The sequence below is a fragment of the Papilio xuthus genome, unplaced genomic scaffold (assembly GCF_000836235.2).
Source record: "Papilio xuthus unplaced genomic scaffold, Pxut_1.1 DF825858.1, whole genome shotgun sequence".
In the NCBI taxonomy this organism is placed as follows: domain Eukaryota; kingdom Metazoa; phylum Arthropoda; class Insecta; order Lepidoptera; family Papilionidae; genus Papilio; species Papilio xuthus.
This window is the reverse complement of record NW_013532791.1, coordinates 345,897-372,369: the sequence shown is the minus strand read 5'-3', so window position 1 is coordinate 372,369 and position 26,473 is coordinate 345,897. Positions and strand designations below refer to the sequence as shown.

Genomic DNA, 26,473 nt, shown 5'->3' with positions numbered 1-26,473 from the left:
CCAAACATTTTTTTGTCCCCTTTCTCCAAAATTATTACTGTTATATTTATATTATTGCTTCTTATAATTGCATGTTATTATTTTTATTTTCATACAGAAAAAGAATATGTTTTTTTTATCGAAATAATGGTTCAAACAATTACTCTGTGATCTGAGTGTTTCTGGCAATGAAAGTATAGACTATTTCCGATCTTTATTTTAAATAAAGCTGCATTTCCACTGGGTCTGCTCAATAATGAGTCACATGTGAAAATGGGTACTAACATCCACCAAAGTATTAAAATTGGTTATTCCGCTAAGAAATAAGTAAAGTTTTTTAATTACTAAATGGTTTTCCAGACTACGAATTGTTGCCAATTCAGAATGGTTTAAACTTTGGTATGTATTGTTTCAATTAATCTTACAAAAATGCGATTGTTTAGATGGATATATGGATGGATGTCTGCAGATATCTCCCGAACGGCTCAACAGATCTGGCTGATATTCAGCATGGATGTAGAACAGTCTGGAAGAACACATAGACTACTTATTGTTTTTTTAAATTCGCGCAGACGGTGTCGACAGCTAGTATAAAATATAACATAAAAACTATCATTTATCATTTTATAATTGAAGTGTGTTCACATATCAAACATATTTGCGTTCACGCGATTATTCCAGGATCGAACCCTTGTCGCCATAAGCGAGGGTGTACCGCTCCCCTCAGTGGCTTGCATAGCAACAGCTTAACTATGATAATAATACGTTTGTCCGTTTGTATGCGAATGATTTGTACTCACCGGTTGATGTTGCACCTTTGACGCATTTTATTGTAGGGTTAATAGTAATAACAATATTGATATTATTATTCCTAGGTTATGTCAGGACAGTACACAGTAGCGCTGGTTTACAATGAGCTGCTTACTGGCGCCAGTTAGTGTTTACATTATACCATTGTTGTAAGCGCTACTGTCTTACTGTACTAGCATCAAGGACACTAGGCATCATTTGATGTATGATGATGACAGACCGTAGTATATTTTTCATCAGGCCTTTTTTGTTTTGCATACATTTTAGTATTTTAAATTATCAACTCTTCTGCATATTGTGGATCCTCTTGAGACAACTAAATATTTAATTTCAATTTGTAAAATCGATTACAAATTGAAAATTATCTTAGACTGTCTACCCTATTATTTTAAAAGGCGTGAGACATTACTATTTCAGCTGTTTGAATGGAACGAATTTCGTAGTAATTAAGGTAGGAAACGCAGAGAGGCGGGCACGTAACGGAAGTTTTGGGCAACTATTCTGGTGATTTATGTGACGTAGGCGGTGTTTGGAACGTTATTATAGTCCCTGCCGCTCCCATCTGACAAATAGTGTTTGAAATCATCACCCCAGGTTAGCAGGCGGGGTTTACAGATATACTGATTTATTGGTAATCAAACAAAACATAAGAAGGGAGTAAATATGCTAATATTAGTATGATTGTTTTCTACAATAGAAGACAAGATAATCTATTGTCTATGGACCAATGGTTTTGAAATTACGATTCCAACTAATAAAACCACTAAATACCTTATCGTTTTTGGCCAGTCCCTCAACTCTGACAGTCAGTTTATGTCTTCTGAACCTACTCGATTTTTTAACCAACCTATACTTTGAGAAACTTTTGCTTTAGACTATGATTTTTCCTTTTTTTCAGTATTATAACAAAAGTGTAATGATGTAAGCGATATAAGCAAGATTTTTATACTTTTTATGTTATATTCAATGTCTTTTTTAAATCCAAACCACACCTTAATATATTCACTTTGTAATTTAGATTGGAGTACGATTTTTTGGGGTTTTCGACATAATTATATTTATTGTAGTGATTTTTTTGTTACTTGTTGTTTTCAAGTCACTTTATATGATAAAAAATATCAAAAGAAGTTTGTTTTCAAGTATTTTTTGTTAACTTTCTACAATATTGAAACGGTAAAGTGAACCAGCCTCCGAAAAAAAAACAACACAAAAACCTACAAAACAAATTCTTTGTTGTTTTATATAAATTTAAATCGATAAGGTTATAGGAGTCATGTTGATCGATAAAAAATGGCGTCTATTGTTGTTTTTAAAGTTAATTTATTTATTCTGGAAAAAAATATTTACAAGACTTGTCATTGAATTTGCATTTTTTCTATTTGCATGAATTGTTTTCATTCCATTAGACGAAATATGTGATGTTCACGCGTTAATTATTTAAAAGAATTTTTTCATATTTTTTTTTATTGTAGCAAATATGAATAAAGTCCTGAGTCATTCTGCCAGTGCCAATTCAATAAAAATATTTTGAAATATATTAAACTGGCTGTAGCCCGCGTGGATATATAAAAAACTTAATTAGCGTAGCCCCATCCATCAATCTAAACATAAGCATTTATAATATTATATTATACTAACGGACCCGACAGACGTTGTCCTGTCTACACGTCTTTAATTTGAATAAATTAATATGAAGTTAATATTTGATGAAAATTGTGAATCTAAACCATTCCCAGATCCCCTTGAACACACACAAAAAATTTCATCAAAATCGGTCCAGTCTTTTGAGAGAAGTTCAGTGACATACACACTCACAGAAGAATTATATATATAAAGATAGGCATAAATTCGAAAAAAAAAATAGTATCCTATGTCCGTCTCCTGGTTCTAAGCTACCTCCTCACCAATTTTCAGGCATATCGGTAAAGCCGTTTTTGAGTTATAAATAGTGTAACACAACTTTCTTTTATATATATAGATGTTTCGGAAATGACATGTACTGCAATATTTTAAAAAAAAGATAGGTCTAAAAATGAAAGTCAATACGTAAATTAATATCTTTATTTAAAATCATTATGTTTAATCAATTATATCTTTATTAAACTATCAATAAATATTCTTTATCAAGATCACAACAAATACATTTTAAATTAATGTCACATTACTTTTCAATGCTAAAATGATAGTCGAATAACAATATAAATTCACCACAACAATAAACCTACTTATATAATCGATTAGAGAAAAAAAAAACATGATTCGAGTCGCTCAAAACAAGGTCACAAAGCAAAACAATCAAACTTTTAAGCACACATACATCGTAGAATATAATGCAGACACACACTTCTCTAAACTAAGAAACTCGACACAAACAAAGCTATAGTTTAAAATTGCTAATGAGCTCGTTGCCTAAACTTGGCACAAAGTTAACACGCCGTATGAATACAGATTATATCAAATATTGACCATACAAATGAGATATAACACTACCAAATGAGAGAGTACCGTAAGTTTATGGCAACGCTAAAACGTCCACGTACACAGTAAATGGCCGTATAACGTCTTGTTTGTGAACGCTTCAAATAGATAATATAGTGCTTTTGTATATAGCTAGTGTATGAGGCAATCTGTTACATTATGTAGTGAGCTAATTATAATTCTACATCCCAAGTTTCTTAGATTTTGTTACGTCCACTAAATTATCTTTATTATATTTTTTAAGGTCGAGTTTGGATGAGAAAATGTAACCTTTTGTTGTACAGGCGTAAGTTAGCGGCCGGGAACAACTTGTCAGACTGGTTTAGACACGTCGGAGCCAGAACGATCCTGTAGCAACTATCTAGACGGGTTTTGTGCTTTCCAATTAGGGCCATATCGTGAACAGGTTACATTTTGTCGTATAATTTCCCACTTTAATCAACTACATAAGTAAAAACTTTATTAGGAAACAGTTTTTAATTTTTTTTTAACATTTATGTCGAAGGCAGACATAACTAAAAGACAAATATAAGTTAATGACAAGACAAATATAAGACAAAGAACTAGATACTTCAAGCCACACCCGTTGAAAATGTATTTGAGTCAAATTTAGTTTTTATAAACGTATCATGAAGTCACGACAATTTTACATATATTATCTTCTTAATGTATTATAAATAGGCATATTATCACAGTCCGTTATTATTTGATGTTGTTAATTATTATTATTGCTGATTATAAAGAAAATAGTGACGTGTTTCGAGCGTAATGAAGAGTTTATCAGTGTTTGAACGCAAGTTAATTACCGAAGTATCTTTATTAAGGTTTATAAAGATAAATCTTTAGGACTTATTTTGACATCGGGTTTGCGAAGATGAAGTAAATTCTGGTATTATGAGTAATAAAATTGAATGGAAAGTATTGTATTATTTGCTGATGGCAAAGAATAACATCATACAGGATGACAAGATGAAATTATATTAAATGTATGTAATTTTATAATATGACATTGGAATTATAGTCCCCGCTACAGATTTCAGTTGGTCTTAAAACAGTGGCCAACACTGATTGTCCTAATCAGTAAGGGATTGGAATAATTGACTTCATAGAAATGGAAAAAGGCTGAGTTAAACCAGTATATCTATGTTAATCTTTTGACAGTTTAAGGATTTTTTCTCGCGATGTTGGACACTTATTATATTTAAAACAAGTAAGAGTATTTGTTTGTTTCCTATTAATTTATAAGTTTTAGATAAATCTAATTATTTTTGTCTAAAGATAATTAATATTTATAAGAAAAGAAACTATTGTAAGTTATAAGTAATTTAATTTCCACTTGTCCGATGTTCAAGAAATGGTTACTGAGGGACAAAGGAACGTGAGCAAAAAATATCTTAAGTCCAATTTTTCTGGGTTTGTGCTCTGTAAAATATAATTATAGATAATAATATAAGGATTTGCTACGATATGATCTAATACATTTATTTATAATAATTTGATTTATTACCTTTTTCGATCTTAACGTTTCCAGAACATTCATTTTCTAATAACCTAAAATTTGTAGGTTGTGTTATTTTTTATAAAGAAAAATATTGGCAATTATAGAAAAAAGTTGTCAGGATTTATTAAATTAGGACAAAAAAAGATAATCAAGTTATAGTTTACCTTTCAAAGGCTGTATAAAATTGACGATGTCATATAAACCATCACGAAATTGAACAAACTGGATGAAACGACGTGTTTTTCAATTCGACGCGCAGTCGATCATGACTCAGTGAAGCCAAGGCCAAAACACCGGCCGGCGTGGCTTGGCAACAACTTTTTTCTTTTTTCTTCTTTTTTGTTCGCATTTACTGGTTAACGCTAACCGTTAGTTTTCTGTTGGCAACTATCAAATAATTTATCTGTGCCAAATAATAACTTACGAGTTTACTAAGTGTATGTTTTGTATGTTTGAAATAAAATAATCCGTTGTCAAATTACATTATCGCTACTTATCTTTATTTCTTGTTTGATTAGTTTTAGTTCAATGACAAAAATATTTTTTAAGAAACCATTAAGTAAAAAAAATCTTTGATGATTTAAATGGCAAAATCCACAAAATTGTGATAAATTCTAAGATACATTTATTTACTGATATTTTTTTTACTTTTCAATTTTATATATATTTTTTAAATTTTGGCATTAAGTCATAACGACTTGTTACGAATCTTACTTTCAATCTCAAAACAAAAAAAACGAAACAAAACCACAGAGAAAAAAAGAACGTCGAAAGTTCTGGTAAGCTGATGCAACATCGGAAACGAACAACCGTTATTGTTACTAACTGCAACTGGGTTGAGGCGGCCTGTATAAGTTTTTTATTTTATGTTTAGTGTTATTACTGCTTTATATTCATGATAAAACACTTTATGAGACTGGCTGATGACGGATTAGCATAAAATATCTATATAATAGAACAATCCCAATGACTCACCGACATACAGACAGACAATGCGAGAATGAATACAGGTAGGAATCAAAATACAATTGAAATTAATTTTACAATTTTCTCATTACAATATATTTTCATTTCATAGAATAAATAATTACAAAATTCTTTTCGTTCATTTACGTTGAATAACTTAATCATAGCTTACATAACTACTTAACATGTTCGTTTTGAGGCATTAGTTTAATACCGGCTTATGTTTAAAAAAAAAAAAGAATGCAGAAAAAATTATCGTGTAATTTAACAAGACTTACACGTCACAATTAACCTATCATATGCAGACAGATCTAGATAATATTGATATCATTCGTGTTATTACAACATTGCGACTTACAATAAGACTTAGCCTACGATAAGAATAAACAAAGACGCGATACAGAATGTGTTATTACAGTTATAAATTACATTTATATGGACGACACAGTTCTTAATATTAAACTCAACACTTTTTTCTTAAAAAAATCATCACTTTTCGAGTACCGATCAGAACAAAGAAGCCGGCCGGCTTTCGACCGGAGCCGGCACAAAGGAACGCGAAGACGTGCGACACGGACGGCGTATCGGTTTGACTGGCGCGCGGGGTCCCCGCGACCGCCCGCGGAGCCGTCCCCCTCACCCCGCTACCGGTCCTCTATATAAATGGCAAACTCTTCCGAATATCGTCAGTCCGTCACAAAGAGCGACAGAGTCGGGTGGGTCGAGCGGTCAGCCTCGGGCGAGAGACGAAGCCCTATGGTTACGAGATCAGATCTGATGCAGTCGTGTTAGCTCCGGACGCTTTCTTACCCATCGATCTCTTCACGTTAACTAGTCGCCGGTCGTGAAGCCGATAGTTCAGTGCGAATTCGCAGTACAAAAGAGACTTGTGATATTTTTCTAGTATAACAGTTCCGTACCGGAACGCCTTAGTTCTTTGCGTTTAAAAAGTGTACAATATAAGTAAAAATTTGGAGAACATGGAGATCCTGCCGGTCACGAGTCAGTTTAACGTCGGATTCAGTGGTGAAAAAGGTAAGTTCTACTTTCTATTGCGAAAAGTGGTGAGGGAAGCCGGCTTTCTAACCGGCCGTCAGGTGTTGCTATGCGGCGCGCGCACCGCGGCTGGTTGCCGAGGCCGCTCCTCGCCGCTCATACACGACTACACAATATTACAATGCAACGGAGGAGGAGTGGACCTGATTGAAGAGGCCGAAAGCCGATATTGATTCGCGCCGGCCCCAAACGTCACGGTCAGCTGACGTCAATGTTGTTGCGAAGCGATCCCTTACAATGTCGCGCCCCTCCTTCTACAACTTAGTTTCTTACAATTAAAATGTTCTTTTAAACATTTTGGAAAAGTTCACTTTATCTATTTCTACGATGAAAAAAAAATTGTTGAAAATAAAAATAAAACTAAATTTTTTATAATTTGAAATTCTTTATCAATTCTTAATTGTCCTTTCTATTGTTATAGCATGGAATGGGCCAACATGGCGGGAAGCACCGGTGCCGGCTCCGACGGAGACGGCGCTGGCTCAGAGGTTGGAAAGGGAGCTGCGCGCGGCCAAGGGCGCCAGCGAGCTAGCCACGGCCGAGGTGCTGGTGCCGGCCGAGCTGTTGGCGCGGGCCTCGCGGCAAACCTTGGCGCTGGCTGAGGGCGAGCCGTGCGGATCGCGCGGCGCGGCGGTCATTGTGGACGTGGCCGGCCGCCGCTTAGCCGCCTTCAAGATTGACCCCAACACCCTCACAACGCACGAGATACACCTGCATCTGGAACATGATGCCACCAACTGGACCAGCCTGTTACCGCAGTTCTTAAAGTAAGTTTATATTCTATCTACCTATTTAATTTCAAGTTCATTTTTACAATGAAATATTTTTTCTGTTTTATCTGTTATCAATGATGACTAACCATATTCTCTTGTTTACAGAAACCTAACGCGAGGCGGTACCATCATCATAAGCCCCCAGTTCACGATAGAAAAGAAGAAATTGTTCCGAAGCCAGGCGGAGTGAGGCGGCTCGCGCGCGCGGGCCGACCGACCGATCGCCCTTCTCGAAGTCTGCGTATCGTTACTTTAAAAAATATCAATATTATATGTATATTAATTATTATATATTTTTTAAAAGATGAAAAAAGCACAGCGTGATATGTAATGTATAGTCGTAGAGTAAGGACGGCGCGAGCGTCGCCGCTAGTGATGTCCAGAGCACTTTATGCGGTTGTCGATAAAGTGCGTGCGTTGGGCGCGAGTCGCAGCGCCGGCCGGGCTCACGTTGTCTGTCTGTCTGTCTGTACGTGCGTGTTGGATGTTGTGGAGAGTGCGTGGCGCGGCGGCGTTAGGTGCGCACCATGATCTCAGTCGCCGCCGCGCGTGTGATACCTTGGTCGATTTAGTGTTACGTATTATTTTTGTTTGTTTCGAGTTCAATTCTATTCTGAAGTTGCGTAGAGTTGGTATATTTCACGTATCGTAATCGTATTTATTAGAGGCGATCTCTGATCGAGATCAGATATGTGTACGTTTTTTCGTAATTGTACTAGTTCGTACATTTGTTTGTGATACTACTTTTGTAATGTATAAATTTTAAATGAGAGTAATATACTGTAATATGTAAGCGTAAGCGAGCGCGCGGCAGATGAAGTGTTAGAGATGTATAGAGAGAGGGCGCGCGGACCGCGTCCGACGCGCCTTAATATACTGCAAAGATCTCAGGTTATATTATTATAGTTATAACAAGTATTAAGTTATTTAAGTTAATATAAAAATGTAATTTTTTGTAAGATTGTTTTCTATCGCACGAAGATGCGTTATTTTAGTCCAGTGGGAGACGAGACAGAAATTTTTGTACTAACTGTAACAATTATAGTTTGACGAGATGTTATTGAAGTTGAAATGCATTTTTTTCCACCAGTGTAATTTCTACATAATTTGTAATTCAATAGACTAACAGTTTTTTAAAGGAAATCTAAATGTTTGTAGGGTCCAGTGTTTTATAACGCACAATATCATAGTACTAGAGTTCACTTTCATCAATAAAATATTTTAAAAATTATACAAAAACATATTACTTCTAAATTTGAAATGTCGACATATACAAAACTAACAATAATATATGTATCAATTATTTATAATTGATATTAATTTCATAGACACTAAAAAAAAAGAAAATGTAGAAATTATAAAATAATACATAGTTTCAATAATGGAAAAATTTGTTTTGTTTCATCCTTACCTCTTCCATGATCTGTCGTAGCTACCCATATAATATCATCAGCTCACTATACATCCCCACCGAGGGGCTAGGAACCTACCCTAAGTTAATGGTGATTAGGCCATAGTCAACCACGCTGCCCAAGTGCGGGTTAGTCGACTTCACACGTATCTTTGACGATGTTTTCCTTCACCGTAAGAACGTCGGATAAATCTACATATGTAAATCTGAAATCGAACAACACATTGGTACATGACTGGATTCGAACCCAGGACCTGCAGATTCCAAGTCAAGTGCTTGACTCCTGAGCCACCGACGCTCTATAATATACAGCAGTTATATATTTAGAAATAAAAAATAAATTCTTAAATCAAAATGTTTACAACGAAGTTTTATCTCCGAAAATAAGCAGAGAGACGAAGCGATAGATTTTTATAGAACCAGTTTGAAACCAGTATCTAGAAGCCCGCTTAAGTGAACCGGTTACAATCTAGAGAACTGTGGAACCCCATCTACTCAACTTGTTTTACAAAATTGTAAATATTACAATTTATCATACTATAAAAAGTCAATAAAACCAAAACATGAATACTAAAACTAACCACAACTCAAATCTTTCTGGCCTTATTTTAAAAATTAGTTATCACAATTATTACTAAACTAGCTGTCGCCCGCGACTTTGGCCGCGCGTTAAATTAAAAAAATAGTATAGGTCGCAGCGTAATGTAATATAGCCTAAAGCCTTCCTCTATAAATGGACTATTCAACAAAAAAGGAATTTTTCAAATCCGACCAGTAGTTCCTGAGATTAGCGCGTTTAAACAAACAAACTCTTCCGCTTTATAATATACACAACACGTAGTTCCTTTCTAGTACGTACTAAAAATCAAATTGTTCGTCCAAAAACTTTGGTCATACACAGTTTGTATTCCACGGCTGCAGGGAGGTCTGGACATTTGATTTCCTAATGCACATAATAGCTATAAGAATTACAATAAAAATTTTAGTTACCACATAAATATAAAGTTAGGTAACTCAATTGACAACCTAATCAGTATTGAAATAAAAGGTAGATTCACTATTTCACTAAAAAATATAAGAGAAAGCATTATTTCGCTTAAAACCATACATCCAATGATACATTGCTTATCTGAGAAAAATCTTTACGTTACGTATATATTTTTTCGCTACATTCCTTGAAATTATGTACTTAATATATCTTTATTATTAAGATTTGGACTTCTAATGTCACCGAATGGCAGTAACGAATGTACTTGTTAAATTATAAATTACGTTATCGCTTTCGAAGGAGGCCAATTGGCACGGTGCCGTAAGCGGCCGTGATATTCGACTACGCCCTTACACAATACTCAATTTTTGATAAAACAAGGGTTATTATGCTTTCTAACCGCAACAATTTAATGACTATTATATTTCTTCAATAATTCCTTTTATTTACTCAATGACCAAAATTTGCGATATCGACATAATATTTGGACATCACTATTTGAAATTAAAAATAAAAAGTTACGATATTTTATCAAGTTGCTTTAATTAGCCATTTTTAATTTATACGGATTTTGAATAGTTAACATTATAATTATATTTTATTTTTACTATAAGTTCAAAATAAAATAATTAAAAATTGTTTCCATGAACAGGCTGATAGATGGCGGTAGTATTGTACAGAAATTAAGTAACTATATTCAAGTTATCCATTACATTTCTTAAAAATGAACAAGTTAATATATCCAGTTATTTTGGAAAAAGAATAACGTATTTTTAAGCTCTTAATAAAATTATAAAAATTAATTTTAACTTAAAAATGCTTCAATTCGTATTTGACACCCTTAAATCAGACATACAGCGCCATCTCTTGTTGCAAACTTCAATATTCACGATATTTTTCTACTAAATTTTTAATTAAAAAACTGTTTACCAAAGAGTACTTAAGACTATTTGTACATTAACGGGACCAGAGTATGGACTAATAATACATCATCAGCTTACTATACGTCCCCACCGAGGGGCTCGGAGCCTACGTTAATTTAAGGATGATTAGGCCATAGTCAACCACGCTGGCCAAGTGCGGATTGGTTGACTACACACATATCTATAAAAACAAACTTTAGACGAAATCGTACTACTCCAAAACGTCTGGATTTGAATAGAATATTCAGTAGGTATAGATTACAGTCCGATATTTCACATCGGCTATTTTTTTTAATTCAGCGAGGAGTCTTCGACAACTATTTTAAATATTACTTAATTTGTTTGCGTTAAAATTGCTCAAAAAATTAACCGATTTGCAAATTTCTTTTACTGTTTATAAGCTACACTATCCCCGGGTAACATCGGGTATTAATTACTAGATTTTTTCGCCGACTTAAAGAAGAAGGAGGTTATTAATTCGTGTGTATACTTTTTAAGTGTGTAACTGCGTAACTACGCCCCGTGTGTTCCGGTTTTGATATTTTTTAAATCGAAGACTGTTGCTTGCATGCGTCCCATTTTTTTATTTATTTTTAAACTGACTAGAAGTTTTTTAAATTCCAATTTAATTGCAAACGAATTAGTGTGGTTAACTGCAAATCTTCTAATGAACTAGATCTTTATATCTCCGTTAAATGGAACAAAAGGGCTACAAACAAAGCAGAGTAAAAACACAATGTTTCCAACATGTTTTTTGTCAGTACATTTTCTTATCTATTTGCATTTATATCAAAAAATCACCGCCGTTACAGATAAAGGAGTTAGCAACAAAAAATACAATGCAACATCGACTTTATAACAATGACCATAAAGTTTATTTTACTGTTTTCTAATATAATGTTTTTATATTTTATCAATTTCAAAGTAACCGGTTTGTTAGTTAAACGTATATACAGTTACTTAGATGAGTATAAAAAGTTAACTTTATTATTTTATTAGTTTTATAGTTTTAACTGGTTGTTAACCACGTATTTGAGTTAATACGAAATAAGGTATTTTGTAGTTAGATTGTAAACGTAATTTTAGAAAACACTAGCTGTGACTCTCGACTCCGTCCGCGATGGCGTATGGATGGATAGAGGGTTTATTAAATACCACCAGAAGGGATAAACGGATTTCGATGAAATTTAGCAAGGATATAGAACATAGTGTGGAAGAACACTACAAATTAAATTTGCTTATAATTCTGCGCGAACGTAATCACTACAGCTAGGAGAGAATAGAATTACTATGTCCTGAGTCAAATATTATAACCTATAATCTAGGATTCCGTGAAACTATCCCCTTGCCAAAAGCGTTCCGTACTCAAAAACAGTTTGAGAACCCAACACTAGTAAGATATTGCGAATCGTTATAAAGTTTGCATTCAACATTACAGTATACACAGGTGTGGAGGGGGTTTGTGGAAGGAGGAGGTGGGGTGCTTCGTCATAATCGCTTTACTTATTACATTTTAATGTTGTTTTAACTGCGCTCCTCGTCGCCGCTGCCAAATGGTTCTTATGGCCCAAATGAGCCGCTGTGGGCTTAGCCTAGCTTTCTAGATTTCATTACGTTAACAATAAACATACACTTGATGTTGCCCGCGACACCTTCCGCGTGGAATTGAAAAAAACTTAAAAAGTAGGCTATTTGTTCTTCCAGACTTTTTTGTATATGTATACCAAATTTCAGTGAGATCCGTTAAGGAGATACAAATGACCATCCATCTATCCATCCATACATTTTAAAAGTCTTTTTTAAAGTTTAGTAAAATAATATCTAGTTGGATTTAGCACGCGTTTAAAATATTATCAATGTAAAATGCAATAATATAAAATTGTTAGCTACGCGATATTTCTTTTTCAGATTCTTACTTTTAGAAATCTTTTAACTAGGAAAATCAAAAAAATGTATTAACACATAAAATTAGCACTTTTTACTAATAAAGATTTCAAAAATTTAACCTCAAACATTCGTTTAAAATCTTAGCTTAAACAGCTTTGTTATTCGTTCGGCATTAAGAAATCAAACCGATTACTTTCCATTTTATAGACACTGCGGTAGATCTACGTACATCAAAGTGGAAGAAGAAACCAGAATTCTATTAAAAACGTACACAAAAATCCTTTCCATGCGATGCTACTAGAAATAAACAAATAAAGTTAAAAATGGCGGCTCGCAACGGAATTCCTGTATTATAGAACGCAATCTATCAGTCAAATTAATGTAACATCGTTTAATTTTAATACATCGATGCTTTTGTTTGAGAATTGTAATATGCATTCCATAGTTAAGCAGCAATGTAATCAATTGTTTTATCAAATGACATATACAGTAATAAATCCAGAATGTCCCTTGCAAATAAACAAGACAATTATATTTTAGTTATAATTTTCTGTGTGGGACGAAGCGATTCCATAACGAACTTCAACAATGTATAGAACTGACTATAACTTTCGATAAATACACGTGATTGTCGCGCCTCAGTTCTATACAATATTGAAGTTCGCTATAGACTCGCTTCGGAGCGAATGCATTTTGTCCAACCCCGCTTATCTTCTTCATGGACATAAGTTAGAAGCGCCATATTGTGACGTCATCAAATAAATTTAAAAGTTGTTTTGGGGGTAAAATAATCATTTAAATTTAATCTGAATCTCGAAGCTGTGTTGCCCATTGTACTATTTATTTACGCAGACATTTTTTAAACGCATGATACTTGATGCCGTTCTCTGCTTAACGTATCAATACTTAAGTATAAATTCAATGGCGCAGTTATATCAGTGTTGCGCCCGTATGCGTGGTGCGTGAGATGCCTTGATCACGCGCTTGCATGCGTGAACTGTCATTAGTCGTTAGGGCACGCATATGTTGGGCGATAGTTCTACCTTACCGCGCATTTTAACGGTTCCGTACATCATAGTAAAAAACGGAACCCTTATAGGATCACTTTGTTGTCCGTTCGTCTGTCTGTCAAGACCATTTTTCTCAAAAACGCGTGAAGCTATCGAGCTGGAATCTGTTTTCAACTGAGACTCCACAATACGTTGGCTTCACATCGACCGTTCTTTTTGATTCATTAGCTCGTATGCGTCGACTTCGACTAATTGACTTGCTCCCTATGATTGTAGGAAGATTAATTTCTTATTTTACTAACATATTGTTATATTTATAGGCATTTATAATCTGCGGTTATTTTAAGGTTATATGAGAAGGTTAGAATTACTTGTTATATCTAGATATTTTTAATTACAAAACTAACCTTAAGATTTTACCTTGATACATGTAGAAATATCGTATTATAAATACGAATGTCTGCATGTATATCGCTAAAATTTAACATAGATGTAGAACATAGCCTGGAAGAACATATATGCTACCTTTTTTTTTAAATTTCGCGCGTACTCGCATTTTTTGTCGTTGGGTTAGACAGAGTTTATTTGGCACAGTTCTGGCTTACCTCTCGTTCCTATATCTAACCATACATACTCCTTAGTATCAAGTATGACTGTTAGGTTTAGTATGCCTCTGGTTGATATCTTTTTAAACCGTTACTTATCACTGGCAATTGGTTCCATTTTTTTTAATATTACAATTCTTTTTCAACATAATTTTATCAAAATTAACGTGGCCGCTAGCATTTTAAGACCATCGTGTTTATTAAACATTAATTAGACCTCGGTGGCCTAATCACCCTTAACTTATGGTAGGCTCCGAGCCCCTCGGTAGGGACGTATAGTGAGCTGATGATGATGAATTAGACCTCGGTGTGAGGGTCTGAATCTAAATAGTCTATTGAGCAAGTTCCGCGTTTTAAAAATAATCCCTACAATTAGCCAATCTACGAACTCTTCTGGCCAATTTAGCCAATTTAACTGTAGCCGCAAGCTTAATTACTAAACACCATCAACCATTGAAGACTTTCATAGTTACTTCACTTTTATAGTCCATTGCTGTTTTTGTTTGAAATCACATTATGCGGTTGCATACATAAAGAGCAATGTATTTTAGTAAAATGTAAATTGTTATTAAGAAATCACGTTACATGATGCCAGTGTACCGGTCAGCTAATAGCAAAGGATGCGAGTACGCCACAAACAAATAATTTAATTATTATTAATGCTATTTTTATTCTGTCACTTTAGAGCTAACAATATGGAAAGTTTTCTATATTTTTTTGCATAAAAAACTCAAGTTCATCTTACTAATATATCTAACTAATGCGAATGTTTAGATGGATGGATTTCTGTTAGAAGGTATCTCTAGAACGGCTAAGCGCTACTAATTAAGTTTTTTTTCCGCGCGGATGGAATCGCGGGCGACAGCTAGTCTTACTAATATTATAAATGTGAATGTTTAGACGGATGGATAGATGTTTGTTTGAAGATATCTTCAGAACGTCTGAACACATCGCGATGAAATTTGGCATACACATAAAACATAGTCTGGTAGAACACATAGGGTACTAATTAAGTTTATTTTCTTCCTAATATTATAAATGCGAATGTTTAGACGGATGAATGGATGTTTGTTTGAAGGTATCTTCAGAACGACTGCATGTGTCTCGCTGAAATTTGGCATAGATGTAGAACATAGTCTGGAACACATAGGTTACTAATTTTTTTTTAATACCGCGCGAACGGAGTCGCTGGCGACAGCTTGTATTCCACTATCACCTTTGCATAGTAATATCCAGTAAGATGATTAATATATAGATTTTTTATATAAATACGTATATATGAGAGCAAGAGATTAGATATAAGTCGGTGCAGTAAATGGCCTCTTCTCTTGCCAGGGCTGCATGCGTCGGCGCACGTCCACATTGCCCCTGACAATTAGGGTTGTCACATTTGTAAAAATATAATAAAGCGTACTGCATTTACAATAATTTTAATTAATTTTTACTATGATAGTGGATGTTTAAGTTAATATAAAAAGTGTTCGTTAATTTTTTTCATGTTATAAGCTGGTAAACGAGCAAGCGGCTACTGTTTATAGACATTTTTAATAGCAGAAGCGTTGCCACACAGAAAGATAATATTTCCCCTTCCTATGTGTCACCTTTTCCTTCTCATAACACAGGAGAAGGGAAAGTACACACTAATAAAGCATATAACTGGTATTTAATTATTTAAAATACCTAAATATGGATGACAGAGTAGTAAAATCTTGATACAAAAAAAGATAGAAGTGGTAACCCTTTTTTTTTAAGAGGGGAATGCGTTACGCATACCGGGTGCCTCGGGGAAAGCCACTCCGGTTATGCGGGACTCTCTCCACACCCCTAATGGGACAAGGAGCCTACCCACTAAACCCCCTCTGGTTCCCTCGACTCACTGTTTACCGGGATGTGGGCACATGTGGATACTCTTCGCACACAAGAAGTGGTAACCCTAGCATATTTGTCGTGCGTTAGTATGTGTCGATATCTATGAACACGATGTATGTGTGCGTGGCGACGTATCGTCTAAATTATTGATAGCAGTTATATTTAATTTGAATAAGTTTATTGATCCATTATAATTATATTAAAAAGTTCGCTGTACGCTATAAGTACTCGTATCTTTCTGTTAAAGATGCCCGTAACTCTGTCCGCGCGGAATTAAAATAGTAGCCTATGTGTTCTTCCTGACTGTTGTACATCTTTGCCAAATTTCATCAGTTCAGCCGTTTTGGAGATACTTTCAAACAAACATCCATCCATCCAAACATTCGCATAATAATGCAGCTGAAAATGAAATTTTTTTAAAATACCTAGATTTGGCTCACGAGGTTAACGCCATTTGGCGTATGAAATCGACTACCATTATTCCTATAGTCGTACGAAGAGTTTCGACCAACATTCAAGAAGCTCTCGCCAAACAGTTGGATTAAGGGCCCGAAGCCGTACGCATCGTGAGAAGGTTCCTGTCTGCAGCCCTGACCACTGGTTGATTGAGTCATGGGACTCCGCAGCCGGTGGTGTTCTATTTTTAATATAATATATTTTGTATATTTTTTATTTTACATATGAAATGTAATATATTAAGAATAAGTTTAATAAATGAATAATATTAGTAAGATTTTTGTAATATTTATGATATTAATTGGCTGGATTGTCATCAAAATGTAACGCGTCTGACCTGTTTTGGTGCTTGTTATTTTCCAAGATATCTTAATACATGTAGTAAATATAGATTATTAACTTACGTCTGTTTGATTTTAAATAGTTACTAAGGGTGTGCCTTAATTTCTCATATTATCTAAATGACTCTGCGTGCGGGAGTTAGTTTATTCAAGTATCATTACATCTGTAAGGAGCATTTTACTCGTGTTTTCTTTTTAATGCCTTGTAGTTTGAACTAGATATTAATATCTCTATATAATAAAAAAAAGTCAATAGCCTAATGGTTAAGGGTACGGATTTCCAATCGCGAGGTCGGGAGTTCGAATCCCGCCATTCGAGTATTGTCGTAAACCATATCCTAGCTCAAGCATAGAGCTTAGTTGGAATGGTGCAAGTAATTTTAGTAAATTTACAAAATTATCTACTATTTTAATTAAAAAAAATGATGTTTTTAATTTTTTTTTTATTTTTTATTTAGGTATATTGAGGTATTTGAGATAAACAACGATCGTAAACAAGACTTAGCAAGTAATATTTAATATAACAATTGCTATACGATCTTATAGTTCCTAGTGCAACTTGTTTATAGAAGTAACGCACACATGCGCGCAAGGTTCATTCACACGGGACCTTGACATCAATACGACCAATGAAATTTAGTGAGCGCACACACACGTGTACGCACACACCCGCGTACACGTGGCACTTGTTAGTGTTGCCATGACTGAAAAGTTTCGGGAATGGTTGCTATTTTCGTATTTAAATATGACCTTCGTGGTAATTTTGAAGATACGTTGCATCTGGTTATTATCAGATAATACACGGAATAACTGTGCGTTCTAACGTTGAATGAATTCGAAATACAAAAATACCGTTTTCATTCAATTATTTGCTATATTACTTACCATGGGTTTCTGAATCTAATCGCCGTTTAATACATATCGTTACTGTCAAAGATGAAAGACAGGGATGACGATATTTTGTATACACAGATTATGTTGTCAGAAACCCATGGTTAGACGTTTATTCTTATGATATCTACTTTACTATACGTATTTTTATTCTGCGTTATCGATGAATTGTTAACATTCTCAGGATTTAAGACTCTTGAACATCTATAGAACTGGAACTATAATTATCGTTTTCTCTCTCTCTCTATCTCTATCTCTTTCTTCTTTTATTTTGTCCTGGATCCGCCAGTATCATGGTAACCGTGTAGATGCGCACGATATCGTTATATAAACGACACCGGGATGTGCCGCGAGCGATCGTCTTTTTTATTAAGCACTTGTTTCTACGTATTCGTTTCCTACACGAATTGATTTGAATTAGAAATCAAATTCAATGGCAATGAAAATAAGAATAAATACATCTGTTTGATGCTATTAAAAAGTGTACTTAGACGTGTATTTAGACGAACATTTGTCGCTAGAAGATATTTTATCTGTGCGTCAATATGCGTGTAACTTTAAAAAAGACTGTCTCCCTTGATTCTGTCCGCGCGGAATTAAAAAAACTTAGTAGTCTATGTGTTCTTCCAGACTATGTTCTACATCTATGCCAAATTTCATCGAAAATCGTTTAGCCGTTCTGGAGAGTTCTGAACTTTTTCATTTATAATATTAGCAAGATATTAATTTTAATAAAACATAGGTAATTTGATTATTAATTACTAAGTTTATAATTATGCGTACGTTATCAAACAAGTTGCGTATGTAACCCAAATAAGAAGTATAGTAGCTTAGTAATTAATTCAAATGTTTCAAGGAAGTGTTAACTCAAATCATTAAATTCGAAACAAAAAACTTAAAGCAACCATACACGAACTGACTTGACATTTAAGGAAAACATCGTGATGCAACCTACACATATATGCGAAGAAATTCAAATATCGTGGTCGTATCGCGGTTCGTGGTCAAGCGCTGGCTTATCAAGCATAAAAAAATATGACGTCAACAACTTTCCAACACATTTAACATAGGTTAGGTGTAAAATCTATGGTTGAGAAGGGTATTAGCTAGATCAATCGCATTATTTCCTGCCTACATTAGCAGCAACTAAAAACTGTGGTCCGCGTACTGCCAACGACAACTGTTGACTATCTTGAAGTTACAGATTGTTTAACAATCCATGTATGGCCGCCTTTAAGTTAAACACACCCACACGATCGTTTACCGACAGGTTTGCGAAACAATCGACAACGCAATCTGCAATTTTTTATTGATTTTTATTAAGTAGATTGTAGATTGTCTTGGTTGATAGATCTGATCATATTTTTTTATTAATATTTGGTTGTATGGATGGATATTTGTTAGAAGATATCTCCAGAAATGCTGCATGGATCTCGCTGAAATTTGTCATAGATATAGAACATAGTCTGGAAGAACACATAGCCTATAAAGTTTTTTTTATTAGCGCGCGGACGAAGTCGCAAGCTACAGATAGATGTCCACTAAGGGTCACCCTTTGGGTATTTATTTAACAATTAAAACGTTTCTGAGATCGGCAGCTACTTGTTTCAAAACTAGCAAATCAATTGAAATTGATCCTCTTGTTTAGCCGACTTCAAAAGACTCGACTCGAAGGAGGTTAACAATTCGTCTGTATGTTTCATGTGTGTTACAGCGTAACTCCGCCCCTGGTGTTCCAATTTTGAAAAAAAATTGTTTGATCAAAAGGTTTTGCTTGCAGATTGGTCCCATTTTTTTTATTAATTTTTAAACTGACTAGAAGTTTAGTAGATTTTGAGTTTAAATTGAAAATGCGTTACGATATTTTAAGACTTTTTTATACCTTATTTATATTAACGTTACAAAAATGTCATTTTAATATATTTATTTAAATGATAAATACACAGTCAATTAAGTTATCGTTGTTAAAATGATATAACTTTATTAATATCGAACTATTCAAACTTTCGTGAGACATTTTAATAAACTGATATATAAACACGGCTAAACACTCACGTATATTCGTCCGGTGGCGGCACCAACTAGTTTCGAGCACATCGGGGGCCCTTCATCAGGATGAGTGGTAGTGGTAATTCTGATAAAGGGCCCCCGATGGGCTCGAAACTAGTCGGTGCCGCCACCGGACGAATATACGTGAGTGTTTAGCCGTGTTTATATATCAGTTTGAATATCGAACATTTATATTCATACGTTCAAGGCTAAAAGTAATATTTAAATAATGCAGACTGGAATTGTTTTCGATACGATTTCTTGTTTTAGTGTTTTCATTTACGAATACCACAAGCAATAACAAACTATTCAAGGACACTTATTCATATAAATTTTATATTTTAAAAACTTTATCTCAATAATATTTTAAATGCGAATGTTTTAATGGATGTTTGTTAGAAGGTATCTCCAGAACTCAACGGATCTTGTTCATCATTCTGCCAGAGACGTGGCATACTGGCCAAAGAACCTTTGCCTTTTAGATTAAAAAAAAGATATGTGAAAAATAGAGAAGAGAATCGCGCGGGAAATGAGATGAATTAATGATGTAAATATGTCTGAGGTGCTGCTGTTCAAATATAATAAATACTTATTAAATTTTACCGCGCGAACGAAGTCGCAATCAACAACTAGTTTCTTACACACACAAGAGCGGGAAATCAAAAAGCTTCTACGTGCCAATTTTCTGTCGTTGTTTTTAATATTCCTGACTTCCGACCATTGACGCGTCTAAAGTTTTCAAATTTTATTTAACAGTAAATCTGCTGTAGAATTACGTCAGTTAATATTTGATTGCATAATGTTATTGCCAAACTTCCTCATTATAATTTTATTTAAGTGACAATATTTCTTTAAATCATTCTTTATCTTCAAACTGGATTTATATTATCATTTATTTTGCAATAATATTTTATTATTAATAGTGTTGTTCTAGTATGGTTTGAATCTCAATTGAATAGCTTCACAACTTTGACATTTAGTAGTATAAATATAACGTTTAAATCGCGGATAATCTCATAATGAAATCTTAAACAGTGGTAGTGCCCGCTTTAACATCTTCGCACGAATAGGGCCGCTCGCCCGGTGAAATACCACGACCATACAGAAGACAGGCGTCAAGTAGAAGCAATTCCGCGTTTCGTCTGATGAGTGTGCGTCAAGGAGGTATAATTTAGTCTTCTTTCACTTCCCACCCTTTTTCTTATAAGGAAAGGATGGGAAGTGGAAGTGATCTTTCCGGAGGAGAGTAAGCATGGGAAGGTAAAATATTTTCTTTCTGTGCATCCTCTCCTCCGGCGATTAAAGGTAGGCAACGCATATGCAATTGCGTATGTCCATGGGCAATGGTCACTTCGCTATTTCAGCGATTTCAGGTGGTCGCTCGCTCGTTTACCACCTTGTGATATAAAAAAAATGATGAAATCTTACTAATTACTAATATTAATGCAAAATTTTAGATAGATGTTTGTTGGAAATATAGAACAAAGTCTGGAAGAATACATAAGTTAATTAATTTGTTTTTAATTTCCCGCGGACTTAGTCGCAAGCGACAGATATTACTCAAAATTAACTTAAAATCACCAACTAGTTTCGACATGAATTTTTTTTTTTTAAATGTCAAATTTCTTAGCAAAGATATGTGTTTCGGAACTTATAGATTAGCATGTATCAAGGATGTATAGGAAAAAAAAGCGCTCGGCTGCGTAAACAACTTTGCCATGCAATTCTTTGATAATATTTTACCATGTTATTTTACATGTTCTATAACCTCTATTTCATAGGGAATAGAGTTGAAAATCAATTGATTTAATGTTATTAGTTGTTTGTAAAGATGAAGTGTCAAGGGTAACCGGGCCTGTTGCGCGTGCATTTTATTTTTAAATCGACTGGTTACCATAATGCACGTGTTTTGTTTCTTTTTTAATTAATAGCGACAACAAAAAACACAATAGTTTTGCTGTATATGATTTTTGTTATTAATATTGATTATTGGAGGAAATATGCTTCCATTTTCAAAAACATTTTTTTGTTTTTTTTCATGATAATAGTTCAATGCTAGCTTTTGTTTTTTTTTAATTAACAAAATCAAGGCATTATTTACTTCCATTTTTTCTAATGCTTTTAAGTTTTAATTTTTTCTTTTTATGAATGTTAATTTGACTGAGTCTTGTCAGTTTATGGCCACTTTATTTTATTAGTTCATTTTTTTAATTTCGGATGTTATTTATAGGCTTTTCATAGTTTGCACTGCAATGTTTAAAATTGTTTGTCTATAGAAAAAAATAAAGTAAGTACAAACTGATACAAACAGCGCCAAAATGACGTAAATCGAATAATAATATACAAAATACTTCTTCGTAGTATCCATTATAGTGTGTCTAAGATATATATTAGTAGATAGGATATATATTAGTTTGACAATTCATTTGACAATTCTCTAAAGATGGGTTAATTAAAATCGGCTATGAAAGTTATCGATTTTCGATGGTTCTCATAGAACTTGCAATCGAAAATTTCGTGATGCTTTTGATTTACAATATAAATTAAATTGTTTCTTTTTATGCCAACTTTATTCTTCAAAACTATGTAGAAAATATAAATATTAAACCTAAAATTGAGATGTTGAGGTGAAAACGGACTGTTTATAATATTTTAAAAACCTTCTCGACAGTTCATGTACGCGTAATGCGTGTACGGTTCGACATTATGACAACCGTCCAAAAATATTCATCCTCATACAAAATTAATTTGATACTTTATAGGCGTCAGTTGTCAAACTAATTTATCTTAAATTGACACACTATAATAGGGGTAATACTTTTATTAATTAGAAACTGTCAAAGCAAACTTTTTGATTCGATTACCCGACTACTTTGAGAGCGCGCTACGTGGTAACGAAATGTTGGCAAGCTGTCAAAAGTTAGAAAACACGTGTTCCGATAAGGTCATTGCTCGTTCGTAAACAAGATAAATTATTGTAATTACATTTGGTGTTTTCGCTAACAATCGAGTTAACCGCTGGGAATCGAATCGCGTTACTTGCTTCCTGTTTTATTTGATCACTGAACTCTGGTTACGTCTTGTTTTGAACGAGGATTTACTTACAAACTAGCTGTCTTCGATTTCATCAGCACTAAGTTAAAAAAGAAACATAGCCTGGAAGAACATATAGCCTAATGTTCTTCCTGGCCTTATTATATTTTTCAAGTTTACATTTTTTTTTGTAATGTAATGGTAGCCTATAGACATACGCAATTGCATATGCGTTGCCTACCTTTAATCGACGGAGGAGAGGATGCATGCATCCTCTCATCCGGAAAGTCCACCTCCACTTCCCATCCTTTCCTTATAAGAAAAAGGGTGGGAAGGGGAAGGGAAAGAGGACCGAATGAGGCTTCCGGGACGCACACTCATCAGACTGTATTTGGAATAGCTTCCACTTGACGCCTGTCTTCTGTGTGATCGTGGTATTTCACCGGGCGAGCCGGGACAATTCGTGCAAAGATATTAAAGCGGGCTCTACAACTGTTAAATGTGGGTATGTCATATTTGAAAACTATATGTTTTGTACACATGTTTCTATAGTGGAAACAGGATTATTGATTTTGCTGTGTAATTTTACACATTGCTAAACTGTTCGTTACAAATAGCTTTTTTCGTGAAGCGCGAACAACTGAATATTACGTGTGATATACGTGATCCTACCTGCTCAACATTTATCTTCACGCTCGTTAAAATAGAGGTAGACAGGAATATGTTTTACAGTAGTGTTAAACTTCACATTTAGTTAAGGATGGATATTTGTTTGATGATAATTTGGCATACATAAAGAACATAGTTTGGAGTGTACATAGGGTACTTATTATTTTTTTTTAATTCTACGCAGACGGAGTCGCGGGTGACAGTATTGCATAAATTCAGTTTATTGCAGTTTTTTTTGTTTGTCCGCTATAAACTCAATTTCTTTTTAATTTATTTTTAAATTATTAATATCAATGGATAGATTAACTTATGAGGAATGTTTTGATATATAATTTTTAATGGTTTTTACGAAATTGACTAATAAATAAAAAAAAACATTCAAAAAAACTTCTTGTCTCGCACAGCAACGTTGTGGAACGGTCTGTCCTTGGCGGTATTTCCATACCGCTACGACTTAGGGTCCTTCAAGAAGCGAGATTATCACCATTTCAAAGGCCGGCAACGCATCTGCGGTTCTTCTGGTATTGCTGATGTCCATGGGCGTCGTTGAACACCTTAGTGTTCCCGCTGTTCGTTTTGACCCCTTCTGTTATAGTAATAATAATAAGAAATTGTTTAAATTTAACAAAATTATTGTTTCCTCCTATCATTGTTAAAATTGCTTTTGGTGGTTTATTATTATAATAAAAAAAATTATTCTATCTTGAATAATAACATAAATCTTATCAAACAAGTCAGGCTGGTGACTTCTAGTCTCGAAAACAAATTTCTTATCGTTCGTTATCGCTTTGTTGATCCTAAAATATGTCTTAGAAACAAATTTAACTCTTAAGTAAATAATAATAAAAGTTATTTTCCTTTAAACTTTGTTTTTATTAGCACCTATGAGTCAGTAGTTAGCATACAATGGCCGGGGTCGCGGCTTCGTTCATGTGGCGTGACGATTTTGTTGCGATGTTGATTTTACATTTAATTTGGATCGAAGGTTGCCCTATGATTTTGTTAATTTCATGTACTCAATTGAACGTAAAATTGCTTTAAATTTAAATTAGCTTCGCTCGCGACCCCGTGCGGAAATAAAAACTTAATTAGTAGCCTAAGTATTCTACTGGACCATGTTCTACATGTATGCAAAATTTCAGCAAGATCTATTCAGCCGTTCTGAAGATATATTTAAAGAAACATCCATCCATACATCCATACATTGGTATTTATATCGGTAAGATTACATAAACATAGTCTAGAAGAATATATAGGCTACTAATTAAGTTTTTTTTATTTCGCGTGCACGAAGTTGCGGACAACTACTAGTATTTTCATAAATTGCGTAAAATGATTTAAGAGCTATACTTTGTGTTAGGAAAGTGCGTAACGCGGCGTTTATATAAACAAAATTATCACATGTCCCCAATACTAACATCGTACGATATTATTCTATTTATATACGACTAACCGTGGGTTTCTGACACCTAAATCTCTGTATAAAACGTATCCTCCTCTCTTTCATCTTTGACAAAACAAGGTTTTAAACGAGGATTTTGTTTTCAGAAAACCACGGTAATTGTGGTCATATACAAGATGATTTTTTTTCAGAATAAAAAGGCATAATACACATCCTGGCTGTGATTTTAATGTCATCATCATCAGCTCAATATACGTCCCCACCGAGTGGCTCGGAGCCTACACTAAATTAAGGGATTTTAATGTAGTCAACTACTGGTGATTCCTTGGTTAACTACTAGAGTACACTATCGCTTCTCTGTCCGCACGGGATTAATAAATAGCAGCCGATTCTCAGACTTACTGAATCGGTCGTTTTGGTGGATCGGAACTAACATTGTGACATGAGATTTTTTATAAAAGATAAGCTGTCGCCCGTGACTCCGTCCGAATTGGTTCATTAGTTTTGGAGTTTATCATGGACATACATGACACGATTTTTTGTCGTTGTAACCAAATGTTTATGAGTTTACACTGTGTTAATACATATTTAAAACATTCACTTTCATTCTATTTTGACAAAAGATGATGTGCTAAAGAAAATTAAAAGTTTTAGTGTATTCGTCAATGTTGTGTATATTCATAGCACATGAGAGGGCGCGCTTGGAGTTCGACTCGCGGGAGAGTTTCGTGGAAGGACCGACTAAGGACTAAATACAATGAAGATAGAAATTAGATGTATAGAGTGACCATGCTACAACTCTTTTAACCCTTATTGTGGCAAGATTCTTTTAAAAAAAAGCAAAAAACAAAGTTAAAAAGAAACCTAAGTTAAAAATTATTTTATAGCGATCGTATATTTTTATAAAGTTGTAGGTATGGTGTACCATATAAAACGAACATAAGTGTTAATGTCACGATAACATTCTCTTTTTTTAATGTTATTTATATGTAAAACGCTTAACGTATAAACGAATTTATATATTAAATATTGTCAATAATCATCGTACTAATATTATAAATGTTTGTATGTATAGATGTTTGTTACTAAACTTCAAAACGACTGCATGGATCGCAATGAAATTTGGCATATATATATAACATAATCTAAATGAACACATACACTACTTAATAAGTTTTTTTTAAATACCGCGCGGACGCAGTCGCGGGTAAAAGCCAGTATGACATAAAACGACCGATGGTATTTTACGTCAATAAAACAAACAAGACAATATATTACTTAGTAATTCACTTTTCAAATGACATGTTCGGGAATTTTCATCTTTATTTATATGCCTTTAATATTAGTATAGTATAGTAGTATTACTTAGGTAAAAT

General features: G+C 34.1%; 1 protein-coding gene across 1 annotated transcript; it reads left to right on the top strand.

The window, feature by feature from the left end:
• The first annotated feature begins 6,410 nt into the window (after window positions 1-6,410).
• Window positions 6,411-8,792, top strand: LOC106125611 (protein charybde). The gene is made up of 3 exons (XM_013322885.1): window positions 6,411-6,769; window positions 7,212-7,557; window positions 7,669-8,792. Exons 1-3 carry the CDS (start codon window positions 6,715-6,717, stop codon window positions 7,751-7,753), a joined length of 486 nt encoding a protein of 161 aa, XP_013178339.1. The 5' UTR covers window positions 6,411-6,714; the 3' UTR covers window positions 7,754-8,792.
• Window positions 8,793-26,473: the final 17,681 nt, after the last annotated feature.

Bases quoted from the DNA above. Each gene is read 5' to 3' on its own strand.
- LOC106125611 (XM_013322885.1), top strand. From the start codon at position 6,715: ATGGAGATCCTGCCGGTCACGAGTCAGTTTAACGTCGGATTCAGTGGT. The intron at 6,770-7,211 runs GTAAGTTCTACT...CTATTGTTATAG, and splicing joins CGGATTCAGTGGTGAAAAAG to CATGGAATGGGCCAACATGG. The intron at 7,558-7,668 runs GTAAGTTTATAT...TCTTGTTTACAG, and splicing joins CTGTTACCGCAGTTCTTAAA to AAACCTAACGCGAGGCGGTA.